Here is a 13,804-nt window from a genome sequence, read left to right as displayed (position 1 = left end):
AATAACAAGATACAAAATAATTTGAAAAGTTATTGTAAAGAGTTGGAAGTTAAAAAAGAAACCCTTAGTAGCGTGAATTCAAATTAATGAGGAGCTAAAACAAATGTCAGACATGAATAAAAAAAACAAACAAAAAAATAAAAATTCTTGACAACATAGTACAAGCTAAGAAAATTATACTACTAAATAATACTTCCAACTTTCCAAGTAGTATGGTAGATTTTTACTTCCTTGTTAATTTATTAGCTAAACAAAACATCGAATTTCATCAGAATTTCGAAGTTAAGTATACAGTCGCTCAGGTGAAAATAATATTAGAATGAATGATTCTTTAATTTTTTTTTGTATTGTATCCTTTCGAACATTCTGTTAATACGAGATATTTTATGTATAAAAGACTGCCATTTTAGATTAGGTTAGATTTTATGAAGGTAAAAATGGTGTTTAGATTTAGAGGGAAAATGGGGTAACGAAATCTTCTAGGGATATTATACTTCAGAAAAGGTTTCAGATTCTCACATGTTGTTGTCTTCTATGATGTCTCAATTACTTTTGTGAAATTGTAAGTACATTATTGCATCTCTTTCTTTTCCTCCAAACAATTTAAATGTTTTTTTTTTGAACTTTAAAAGTTATTGGAGTTTTGTTTCTTTCTTCTTTCTCTTTTCATAAATATAAAGAAGAATTAGTGGTGACTTTTCTTTATGGATAGATATGGTTATGACATTATTTCAAAAGATTTGATCCCCTAATGAAATTTTGCCTTTTTTCATTGTGCTCTTTTATTCAACCACTTGGCTACTGATGATTTGTGCCACTAATAAATCACATTTTTTGTGATTACATGTCATCCCAATATCCTTAAAATATTATTGTTTTTCTTTTATCCACAAAAAAAAAGGATTTATTTTATCGCAAAGATGGATCTATGATATTAATTGACATATTGATAAACGAATGGATGGAGATCTAATTCCTCAGTTGAGTTCAAACTCTGAAAATGAGAAAATTTTATAATAATTAACGAATGTTCCCTTATATTATGAGGATAAATAAATTTTGAATATTGAATGATTAAATAAAAATATTAAATAATATTTTTTTGAAGGTTATATGATAATGAGATGCGGTTGGATAGATGGACGAAATTTCTTTTATTTTTAATTATAGATATCGAGTTCAAATTAAGAATATAGAAATAACTTTTTATAAAGAGTGTTTTTCCTCAAATAAATTCTAGATCAGCATGATTCTACAGATAATATCGGATCGATGAATTTTTAATCCCGAAAAAATAATTATTTTAAATGTTAAATGATAATATATCTTATATTTATTAACATAAGATGCAATTAAATTAATTGAATTTCTTTACTTTTAATTACAGATTTTTTATTCAAACCCAAAAAATAGAAATAACCTTTTATAAAGAGTGTTCTCCTCAAGTGGATTCTAAATTTTGAATATCAAAATTAAATATTATAAAGAATTAACATTTTCCTTGAGGAGGTTGTCATAAAATCTTTGGAAAAAATATTTACCTACACACTTTTTTTTTACCAAATTTTTTTATTTTCTCTATCGTTTCAAAAAATATAAAAAATTAAACACATTTATTATAAATTTAAATTTATGCATCATGTCCAGAACTCATATGTATCATAAAAAGATTAATAATAAAAAATCAACCAGTTGTTCTATCAATGTTGTGTCATATACATAACAATGAATACGATACAAACTGATATTGTTATAAAAATATTAGTGTTTATATATCTACAATTATATTTGATAATGTCTACAGATACATAACCTTCTAGTTGAATAAGTTAAGGTGTATGTATCTGATAGTAAAAAATAAAAAAAAATTGTAATAGTTATGTATCAAATATATAACTATGAACATGATATATACTAATTTGTGTTTTAATAAATTAAGGTTATGTATCAAATTTAATATTTGAACACAATACATTGTGCATGATAAAAATGTAATGTATTATAATATTGAAATAAAGGCATGATACATTAATCTAAGAAAGAAAGACAACTAGACACATAAAAAATCTGAACCTATATATATCACAAAAAGATGAACAACAAATTTTATTTTATTTTTTAACAATTTGATTTGTTGAAAGCAAAACAACGTGATGACAAAATTCTTCTACACTTTCTTCTTTGCTCTGTACCAACGCCTGTAATTTTTTTACACTTTCAACAATGGTCATTCATGGATCTTGACTCAAAGTCCTTACCTAAACCACCGACCACTCGACCTTTTTTCTTTCTTTTTGTATAATTTTTCGCAGTCGATTTTAAAAGTTGAAGATGCATCCTTCTCTAATTAATTGGATAATCACACTACTAAAAGATAGAGTATCATCCATATATATCAGAAATTTGTAGATGAGAAAGCTAAAAAAAAATTAAAAAAATGATAGAGTACATCATAGCCATAAGATTTGCTGAGTGATCATTGTGTTTTTTGATCTATGCATTTATAAGACGTCCTGTTCCGATTTTTTTTTTTTAAAAGAAAGATGACTAGAAAGAAAAAAATGGATGATGAGGAAGAAAAAGAAGAAGAAAATTTGAAATTTGAATTGTTTGAAGTTTTTAAAGTTTTGAGAGAGATTGATAACAATTTGTTTTGAATGATTTGTGGAATTGACATTTAATTTTACCTTTTATTTTCTATTGAAGCTCAACAGACAAGTTCTATAATGTATCAACATTTATGTATTTGGGTGACTGTTATGTATCTGAATGGAATAAATTTGAATTTTTTTTTATAAATTAATAAAGGATAGGAATAAAATATAATTTGCTTCCCTACACTATATGATTCCTAAAATTATACAAAATCTTTTTGTCTATAATAAGGTGTAACAACCAACTAATTTCACCAAAATAAATTCAACTAGATGGGTTTCAGCCCACCAACATCATTAAATCAATCTATTTTTATGTTTTGTATGTTATAACAGTTAACAAAGTTAACACGTTTACATAGTACAAATACAAATAATAATGGCTATTTTGTGCGCTTCATTCGAGTATAATCACACATAAGAATGAAGTAGAACAACATAAATTGCATGATTAAAAGGGTTAATATATTTTATTATATGATAGTATTTTAATTTATTCTCCGTTAATATGAGATGATTTGCTAACAATAACTATATGATACCCCTAAGATTTAATAGAGGATAAAACTAATATATTTCCTAAAGACCTAAAATATTTTAGTAAATTTAGACTTTTTAATTCAAATGAAATGTAAATAGGTGCAATCGGACCTCTTTATAACAATAACCGTAACAAAAAAATTAATCTATTAAATGAGGACGAGCACGTTGAATATATCTTTTTACTAAATTAAAAGAAAATTAAAAGAACAATAATGAACTCAAAGCTAATGAACATTTCACTATAACGATCAAGTTTATTTAAAATTAATTTTTTATATTATATTATATTATATTATATATTTTCTATAATAACATTTCCTATAATAACCCAAAAATATTTGGACAAATAACAGTGCTTCAACAAATTTTGACGGTATATGTTTGACCTATCGTTTTTTCTACTATTTTTCTTATTTGTATTTCAAAAATATCTGAATAAACAACATTATTATAAAAAAATTTACGATATATGTTTGACCTATTGTTTTCTCCGTTATTTTTATGTATACTTTTATCTTCTCCTCCCTTTCATCCCTGGATCTACAATAATACTATAATAGACTTTTCACAAAAAAAAAAAAAAAAAAAAAAACAGTCATAAGTCAAAGGTCAAATGAGTTTATTAGGTAACGTAACAAATTAGTTGCCATAATCCTAATAGTTTTCAATAATTATACATAATCTAATACACTTTTCGTTTTATTTTACTCGATACATGTTGATTTGATATTTGATTTTTTTTAAAAAAATCTTGAATCGAAGTAAAATGAAACTAGAAGAAGTACTAATTTGATTATGATAATTTACTTACTCATGCACTTTTGATATAAGCGTTTAACTAAATCGACTTAAATAAAAACTCTTTATATAATAATTATAATACATAAAAATTAAAATCTTAACCAAAATACATGTATATTAAATTGGATATAATAAATTCACAGCTCAAATAATGTGAATATATTTAAGAGCCTCTTTCATTAATGACTTCCCTCTTATACATCATATCCAAATGTAACAGTTTTTTAATTTCATTTCCGTTTATTCTAAAAGTAGTATAAATAAATTTATAGAAGTGACTCCAAAATACATCAAATTAAAATGATCAAATATGTGAGTTGTATATTAAAACTTGCTTAATCAAAGATAAAAAAAAAATACCAACAATTATTGAATTGAAAGGAAATAATGTGAATATATTTAAGAGCCTCAAATAACAATTTTTTATTTTCATTTCCAATCTGGCAAAGTTTTCGGATAACGTAATCTAGACTTAATTATCATAACAAGGAAAACATTATCTTATATTTTTAATTTCCGAATGAAAAAATTAGTAAAACATTTAATTTATAAGTTAAAAAAATTAGAAAAATTTAATTTTCTTTTCCAGTATCGTTTTTTTTAGGCTTAAATAGAGTAAAACAAATTAAAGCGAGTCAAACGAGGAGATTCAGAAAATAGCGGCAACAGTAGCTCAACAGAAAAGAACTGTTCTCCCTTTTACTTCATTTTTTAAAAATAAAAATAATAATAGAAATAAAAAAAGTAAAATTTGTTTTACTTTAGATACAAAAAATTATACCCTTTTGACTTTGACCTACAAAAAGTAAACATTCGGTGTCGTTTGTTTGATTGGAAACAAGTTATTTATTTCATTACTATAATATAAATAACGGGATAAATTATCCCAAATTTATCAACCAAACAAGACATTAAAGTTTTATCTCTACATTATTTTTTTATCATAGAACTATTTATGTTTATCGCTTACATCAAATTGTCCTTGAGAATATTAATATATATTTATACTAACATGTCATATTTAAGGTTATAATTTTTTTTAAAAATTAATGCTCAATTAAATATTGACATAGAAAATTAAATGACCTTCTATTATATAAATATTTCATCACTGAATGATTTTGGACTCTGCCTCTTCTATAACGTTTTTATAAAGAAGTCTATTTTCAGATGAATTAATATTTTTAAAATTCAAATATATAAGCAATGTTTTACTTGATTAGTCTTCTCTTCCTCTGTTTCAATAATGTGACACATTTTTTTTAAAGAATGATATTGCTTTATATTTTGAAAAAAAAAACTATAATGAATAACTTGTTTAAGCTTGTAAAATAATCACATTAATTGAAACATAAAGTATTATTTCAAAAAAAAAATTATAATTAGCATTTTAATGTAATTTTTGGAGAAAGTAACTAACAAGATACGATAAGATATATAATATGCATCGGATGAGGTTGCTACTTTCTAATTAGAAAATTCAATTTCGAGTTCGAAAAATCTTTGATAGAGACAGTGGGGTAGCCATATAACTTGAGGGGCATCGTTTCGTCAGAAAATTACAGTGTATAGCTAAGTAAAAATAATTTTGTATATATATATATATTATATATTGACACTTCTTTGCTTCTAACAATTTTACTTTTTTATATATTGACACTTCTTAATTAAAATTTTAATTCCACCACTATATAGAGTGTACCTATTTCGAGTGGACTCTATATAATATGAATTAGTCGAGTTTTAATATACCTTATATGGGAAACAAAATAAAAAATAAATAGAAGATGAAAGTAATATTTAAATAAAAGTTTTTTAAGCACGCTGTTTACTTTTTCTCTTATTTTGATTTTTATGCTTAAAAAGCAACACGTAAAGATTAAAAAAAATAAAGAAAAAGCAAATCAGAATATAAAAAAGTGGCGCTGGAAACTTCAGCAAATTGGTTGAGTGAGAGAGAGAAAAAGATACTCTCTCCGCATCTATACATATAGAGAGAGAATCTATATATATAGAGAGAGAAAGTGAAGAGAGAGAAAAAGCCATGTGTAATTGTGTGTATGTATATATATTCTATTTAGATTACAGTGAAAGAAAATCTCTTTTTCGTTCTTCCATATTATTCATTCATTCTCTCAGCTGAAGAGCACAAATTTTTCAAGAAATTTATGATGTTCAGCAGTTAAAGCTTCTGGAGTTTTATTGAGGTTTCGTTCAATTGCTTGATTTCATGAAAAAAAATCAATGCAAAAGCTTCGTTTAATTGCCGATTTAGCTTGGGTTATGTTAGGGTTCAGGTGAGTTTTTTTTTGTGGGTTTTTGTTTATATGAGTTAAAAACTAAAAAGTTCTGTTTTTTTATTGTGTGTTTTGATGGCTTAGATGATTTTTATTATTAATTGGGATTAATCTTGATGTGGGGTTGTGAGATCTGAACTAAATTTACTGGTTTGAAACAGTTGGTTGAGTTTCTTTTTTTCCTTGTGATCATCAATTTGCTGAATTTGTATTCTCAAAATTAGTGATTTTTTGCCCCTTTTTTGGGACCTAAATTAGTTTTGATGGATGAAAACTTAGCATTTCAGTGAATGTAGTAATCAGTTTAAGAAATGTTCATGGTGCTCAATGCAATTTGGGTTATGTGATGTAGTAAATCTCAGCTAGTTTGTGATTTGAGGCATAGTTGATTGATTAATTGGATATGTAGGTGTGGAGTGTTTGACAATGCACACATTGTGTGGTTGTGGGGTTGATTTCTTAGATTGTCACTCGAGTAAAAGTTATCATCTCAGAAAGTCATCTTTTTTCATTCCAATTTTCTCGAACAAAGAAAATGTATATGCTGTTTTAGTGACCATCTGAGAAATCAACTATGCCGTTATGCATTTTGGACTTCAGATCTGTGAAGGCAATTTAATTTATAGGGAGAAAACTGACAGGAAATGAATTTTCATTTTCCCAACTTCTATTGGTTCTCGTCCTCATGACATCACTACTTCATTATAATGTATATGCTGTTCTAGTCATTGCGCGATGTTGTACGGGCACTTCCATTGAAATATAAGGACCTCTAGTAAATGTAGGAAGAATGTGTTTCAAATTTATAGGAAGATACATGCCACTTTCATCAATTAATATTCTTCTAATCTTCCAGACATTAGTTAATGTGTCATTTTTCATTTCTTTCTGCTCCGTGCAAAGTTGAGATTTTGATTGGAGTTACTCTTCTTGTTCCATATGTAGTAGTGCAACTTGAGCTCGGATGGTTTTCCTGCAAACAGCTTAGATTGCCTTAAACATTAAGAGCCACATTTCCTTCATCATTCTTACATCCTGTTTGTCGCAAGGATGTCAGGTTTGTGCTTCCCATTTAATAATTGACTGTAAAAACTGTTATGGATAATCTGGTTTGTACATTTTATCTTTATACTCACGTACACACATTCTGCTTAATATCTTGTATTCTAGAATGGTTGGATGCTTATGATGACGCAAGAGAAAGAAGATCAGACTTTGAGGTTTCAGAGGACGAAAGGCGACGTTCAAGAATTGGTGTTTTCAAGAAAAAGGCATTAAATGCTTCAAACAAGTTTACTCACTCTCTGAAGAAAAGAGGAAAAAGGAAAGTGGACTACAGGTTCCCTTCAGTTTCGATAGAGGATGTACGTGATGCAAAAGAGGAGAATGCTGTCTGTGAATTGCGTCAAAGGCTCCTTGAGCTGAATTTGTTGCCACCCAGACATGATGACTACCATACGTTGTTGAGGTACATTTTTTTCTGAAAATTTATTCAGCTAATTTTCCATGCGTGTGAATACCTAGCTAGCAATGGCAGTTGTTTCATTAGAAATATGGATGAAGAAGCAGTATTATTTGATGAAGATGCATTCTTAAACATCTTTTGATTTTCCCTACTAACTCTCTTGAGAGTTTGCTTACAGTTACATTGCTGTTTGTTTTCTGCACCTGCATATTCCTTATATCTTGCGGCCAGAATTTTAACCTAATTTTATCAACATTAATTTTGTGTAGATTCTTAAAGGCAAGAGATCTCAATGTTGAGAAAAGTATTCCGATGTGGGAAGAAATGCTTAACTGGAGGAAAGAGTTTGGAGCAGACACAATATTGCAGGTATTTAATAGTTAATACCATTACCACAACACTAATTTCACTATTGTTCTGTGCATTTGTAGATTCTAATTGAAACTTGTGACCACTCAGGATTTTGACTTTGAAGAGTTGGAGAAAGTATTGCAGTTTTACCCACAAGGATATCATGGAGTTGATAGGGAGGGAAGGCCTGTTTATATCGAAAGGCTTGGACACGCTAATCCGAACAAACTAATGCGGATAACCACAATTGATCGCTACTTGAAATATCATGTCCGAGAATTTGAAAGGGCACTACATGAGAAGTTCCCTGCGTGTTCTATTGCCGCAAAGAAAAGAATCTGCTCAACAACTACAATTTTGGATGTGCAAGGCTTAGTATGTTAATTCTATCATTGGCTAATTTACTAAATTGATGTTGTTTCTAACTTGTATGGCTTTCTAATCTACATGGTCTGAACCATTTTGAACACTTACGGACTTAACTGCATTGACTAGGGACCTATTTTTAAAATTACAAGGTCGTATTGACATGCATGAAGCATCCGAGTGGTATTACAAATAGCTAGCTTGCCCATGGGTGGTTTTACTTGGGTCTGGATCAATTATTTTCATCATTTTTCCAACTTGATCATAGACAAAAGAAATCAGATCTCTTTTTCTTCCAACTTGTGTTAGTGGTGCCCTTATACAGCAGTGAAGATATTATGAGTATTTTTTTTGCATTAATACAATTTTGTGTTCGCCGTTTCCATTACCAATCACTGTCAATCGAGAAATTTTTCTGTGTCAAGTTTTTTAGAGTTTTGTACCTCCTGTTTTATTACTACGATTGGTTATTATTCAAGTTCAACTTTTAATATGGTATGCTATCGATGCAGGGGATAAAGAATTTCACAAGGACAGCTGCTAGTCTTTTGGCGGCCATGGCAAAAATTGATAATAGCTATTATCCTGAGGTATAGCTGTTAACTGTGAACATCTATAAATGAGACTGTCCAAGCAATTTATCCAGACTCTATTGTCATGGCATACCTTTAATAATATCCAACATTTCTTTGTAGACACTGCATCGGATGTTCATTGTCAATGCTGGCCCTGGCTTCAAGAAGATGCTCTGGCCAGCAGCTCAAAAATTTCTGGATGCAAAGACTATTGCCAAGATACAGGTAGTAGAGGAAATCATGTTTTTTTTTGCACTCTCTCTAACTACAATCGACTGAATTTCTGTGTTCCAATCTTTACTTTTGTAGGTGCTCGATTCCAAATCTTTGGGTAAACTACTTGAAGTTATTGACCCGAGGTTCATTGTTTGTTTTGTTCAATGTTTTCCCTTTGAAGAATAAAATCATTCAACCGTTTATCTGATTGGTTCTCTCTTTCTCTCTCTCTCTCTCTCAAAAGTCAATTGCCCGACTTTTTAGGTGGCTCTTGTACCTGTTCTGATGAGGGTGGCTGCCTCAGGTCTAACAAGGGTCCATGGAGTGATCCTGAAGTAATGAAGGTGTGCTATGCTAGTTCGATTCTATTTTTCTTCAATGACATATTCTTCATCTTGGTAAGCTTTAACTAATCCTGGAGGTGAGAATTAGTTTGTAATAACCTGTTATTTTCTCTTCTTTAGCTTTTGTATAACGTAGAGGCAACAACTGTGAAGGAAATCTCTAGAAAAATTGGCGACCAAACGAAGATTGAATCCTATATACAGATGCGCCCTTCAAAGGTAAATTTTTACTTTGGCATGATCCTTTTTTCTTTTTTATTTGTCTCTTCCTCTGTATGACACAATTTAATTGTGTTCAGGGAAGGAGTAGCGACACATCCACAAGTGATTCAGTATCGGATGCTGATGACTCGTTTTCACCAATTAGAGGAAGTAGTAGCTCAATTTTGAGGCTGACCCCGGTTGATGAAGAAGTGAGTTTTGCAAAACATAGTGTACTTTTGTTTGTTTCATCCAACTCCCGTAATGCTCCTCTGCTAATATGTAGTTGCAGTGCACACATGTGCACTTGCGCTTCTTTATATATCACTCCTTTTTTTGACTTATAATCATTGGTTTCGTAGGCTAGGTCATCAGATTCAACAGCCTATTGTAGCTGTGATGATGAATTCAGCCTAGGTGATCGAAGTGTCACTAATGAGCATGGATCGTTGCGTTGGCAAGAGCAGTCTCCTGTGAGCAATCCAATGAGTTGGTCCACTAATACATTGCCTAATTCTGGAGGTATTTGTTATTAAAAGAACCTTTAAACGATAGCTACCTTCACTACTCACTAGTGTGCTGTAAGACGTGGCTTGGTTTATAAAGACACCACGAGAATTATAAAATCAATTCTCAATTCCATGATATGATCCTCTGTTTTCATATATGATCATCTGTTTTCATGATCACCTAGGGCTAATCATACTTCATCATTCAAAATCAGCATATCTCCTCTGACCATGTTATCCAGATTTTTCTCAGATCTTACTTTCCTCTTGTTTTAATGCTAAAAGTTGCTATCTGATACTTCCCTTTTACCTTTTATAGGTGATCGTCAGTCATGCTGTGAAATTTATGTAAAATTTGTGTTTCAAAATTTTCAACTTCTAATCCTTTGAGATAATTTCACTTACCCCTTCAATGTTTCTTATAACTTTAGAGCTTCACTTATTGAAATTACACGAAGGTCCTTCATTAAAGGGTTTGAGCTTACCATGGTCCTTGGCTTTATCAACTTGTTAAAATAAGAAGACAAATGGAGTATTTTGTATGCCTTGACAATTACATTATCTTTCCCTTTCAAACATTAAACGTGGAATTTCTTTCTAGTTAGTTGTAAACATTTGGGCTAGACTTCCAATTAGTGGACCAGAGTCGCTTTATCTAAAATTTATGAACCAAGTCACTGAACTTATTTCTAGGATATTAACTTCTCTTATTAAATTCATGTGAACATTCCTTCTAAATTTTGATAGTCTACATTCTTAGTTTTACATTTTTCAAATCAACTGATAAAATAATGTATGATTGTAGGCACATACAAGTTTTCCTCTGGATTGTAACTCCACTCCAGTACAAAATGTTAAACAACAGTAGAAATCATAGCGGACTAATTAGAGAACACTATTAGCCTCAGTTCTGTCCCAAAAGAAAAGAAGAATTCTTGATAATAATAGCAAGAAAGATAGTGGAATTCCATAGTGCGAATGGGTTGTGTCTGAAGTTATAATAACCTTGAGAGGAAGTTATACTGCCTCGCCACACTTCTCCACCTTCCAAGGAAAAGAAAAGCTAAAGGAAAGAATGACTCTTATGTGGATGAATTTCAGAAGTGGGATTTCTCTTGCCTCAAAACCCTTTTTCCTTTTGGCATGTGAAAGGAATTGGGAAATGAGAAACTTCTTGTTTCAAGTCTTATTTTCCTCGCTAAAAGTCTCCTTTGATTAGTGGATGTGCTCACCTGGTTTGTTTTCGGCCATTGCATGTCCACCTAGTGTTTTTTCCTTATTGAAAACTCCACAACCTATACTCTATCCATCTTTTGCTACTCATTTTCATCATTTGTGTACACACTCTGCAATGACGTGCTTAGCCATGTATATCTTTGTAGTCAAGTCAATTGAGTTCTGAGTTCTTCCAAGCTAAGACTCATGCTAGATTGGTAAATTTATACATCGTGGGATTCATGTCCATTATTCATGTTCTGTTTAGGTACCTGGACAATTAATTGGTGTGAAAGAATCCAAGAGAAGATTCTGAGCAGCTGTTTCAGTTGTTTGGAAAGGAAACTGATTCCTTTCATACTTAAACTCTTTGCATTTATTCGTAGTCTGCCCTTTGAGTACTGGAGGAAACAGACAAATGTTTTCCCAACTAATGCATTGGAAGAACGGCATGGGAGCAGTTCATCCATTAATGATGAAGCAGTTCAAAGAGTAAGGGAGATCAATCCATGCATGCAGCGTCTTCATAAATTGGAAAATTTATTGGAAGAAATAAACAAAAAGCCTGCTGAGATCCCAGCAGAGAAGGACCGAATGCTTCATCAATCACTTAACAGGATCAAGTCAGTAGAGGTTGACCTAGAAAAAACAAAAAGGGTAAGGGCTCATCAGTGAGTCTTGTAAGACTTTTTTCACATAAAATATTCCTTATAAAGAAAGGTTTGTAAAACTTTGAGCTTGGCAGTGTTCCCTTATTATGTTTTACATGTTCAACAGGTATTGCATGCGACGGTGTTGAAGCAACTTGAAATTGCAGAGTTATTGGAAAACCTTAAAGAGTCGAGCTTTCATGTAAGCATCACATAACAATATGAACATTTTGTTGGTCATCATTATCTTGTCAGCTCTACAGTCAATCACTATATATGTGCTTAGCTGATTTATTGTCCTGTCATGTGATAATGTTTGCATCTATCTTGATATAGTATGTCTATCTGTATGCTATTTTTTAAAATTTTTATTAATGGAAAACTAAAATGAAGGCAACTCATTATGTTGGCTTCTTGCTGTTATGATTGTCTATTATCATGCTTTAGCATCCTTCCTGCAAAGGCCTGGGAAGTAGATGGGAGTTAGACTCCCAGAGCGTCTGTTGCTGGTAACATTGCCATCATGGTGGAAACGGGAAAAGAGGAAAGGAGCGGGTGAGATGAGGCGGTGAAGTTCTGATAAAATGGCATTTCATGGAGTTCATCTGATAATCTCTATTGATCCACTACCGAGATGATGATTGAAAGATGAGTTTATTACAAGGCCAGGAAGCATGGCCTCATTTACCAGTATATTGGTTTGATATGTGTGAGATCCTCTTGAGCTATTTGCAAGATATTCAGTATAAATCCTGAATCTTTTATTTTGTACAATCACATTTCTTCTGAAGGGACACTGGTAGGACACATTTTTAAGTCATAACAAAAATATGAAAGCTAAATGGTGGGTATTTCTAATATGACTCGTATAAATATGGCTACATATGACATATCTTATTTTCTTTACTCTTGCAACTTATATTATCTTTCTTTCTGGAAGTATATTGTTTCAATTAATCCTTCGCGGACAAAAATCTGAGATCTGGTGATGTTTTGTTGCAGAGGCGGAGGTTGTGCTGTTGAATATTGAAAGGCTGGAGATTCGAGTACCTGACAATGCGATGAGAAGTTGAGAAGTTATAACTGCTAACTATGCTGCAAAAGGAGATGTTAGCTTATGCACCTCCAGCAGTGGTGACAAAGTTTTCCTTTTTTTCTTTTTTCTTTTTTTGTACAATGCCATTCAGAACTTGCAGTTATGGTACTGCAAGATGATGTTGATTATACTGTACTGTTAAACATCTTAAAGGAAAAGCTTAAAAGAAAGCCTTTTTGAGGGTTTAGAAGCAATATGTATACCATCTTATTTCTATTCCTCCATCCCATTTGGTTGTTACTTTTCCCTTATCATAGGTTTAAGTTTCTATTAACCGATAAATTGAATAGAATGTTATTGGTTTATTGATATCGAGTTATCGGATGGTTCGGAAAAAGTGTTATTGCAGACATGGACAAAGGGTTAAAAGACAAGCCTTTCTAAAAAAACATCAGTCGTCGTTAAGGAAACTTCAAGTGGATGTCTGTTGGTTTTAGTTGTGTAATTCAATTTGCACAGCTCATAAAAAATTAATTTCCTGCTAATTAATTAATTAATTAGTCAAGGCAAGTGGCCAACAC

General features: G+C 30.8%; 1 protein-coding gene across 3 annotated transcripts; it reads left to right on the top strand.

Annotated features, from left to right (window-relative positions):
• Positions 1-5,948: 5,948 nt before the first annotated feature.
• LOC129891894 (phosphatidylinositol/phosphatidylcholine transfer protein SFH13) lies at positions 5,949-13,477 on the top strand. 3 transcript variants are annotated; one of them, XM_055967370.1, is made up of 15 exons: positions 5,949-6,295; positions 7,241-7,352; positions 7,466-7,763; positions 8,030-8,129; positions 8,220-8,486; positions 8,990-9,067; positions 9,173-9,277; positions 9,362-9,411; positions 9,513-9,612; positions 9,733-9,831; positions 9,912-10,025; positions 10,176-10,335; positions 11,806-12,194; positions 12,315-12,389; positions 13,190-13,477. In XM_055967370.1, exons 2-15 carry the CDS (start codon positions 7,346-7,348, stop codon positions 13,208-13,210), a joined length of 1,863 nt encoding a protein of 620 aa, XP_055823345.1. In that variant the 5' UTR covers positions 5,949-6,295; positions 7,241-7,345; the 3' UTR covers positions 13,211-13,477. The 3 variants fall into 3 exon arrangements, with proteins under 3 accessions (XP_055823345.1, XP_055823343.1, XP_055823344.1); XM_055967368.1 differs by lacking the exon at positions 13,190-13,477 and adding an exon at positions 12,635-13,180; XM_055967369.1 differs by lacking the exon at positions 13,190-13,477 and adding an exon at positions 12,635-13,180 and having other exon boundaries at positions 5,954-6,295; positions 7,244-7,352.
• Positions 13,478-13,804: the final 327 nt, after the last annotated feature.

Source organism: Solanum dulcamara, chromosome 6, assembly GCF_947179165.1.
Source record: "Solanum dulcamara chromosome 6, daSolDulc1.2, whole genome shotgun sequence".
NCBI classification, from domain to species: domain Eukaryota; kingdom Viridiplantae; phylum Streptophyta; class Magnoliopsida; order Solanales; family Solanaceae; genus Solanum; species Solanum dulcamara.
Note: the sequence above shows the minus strand (reverse complement) of the source record. Positions and strands in the feature narration are given on the sequence as shown.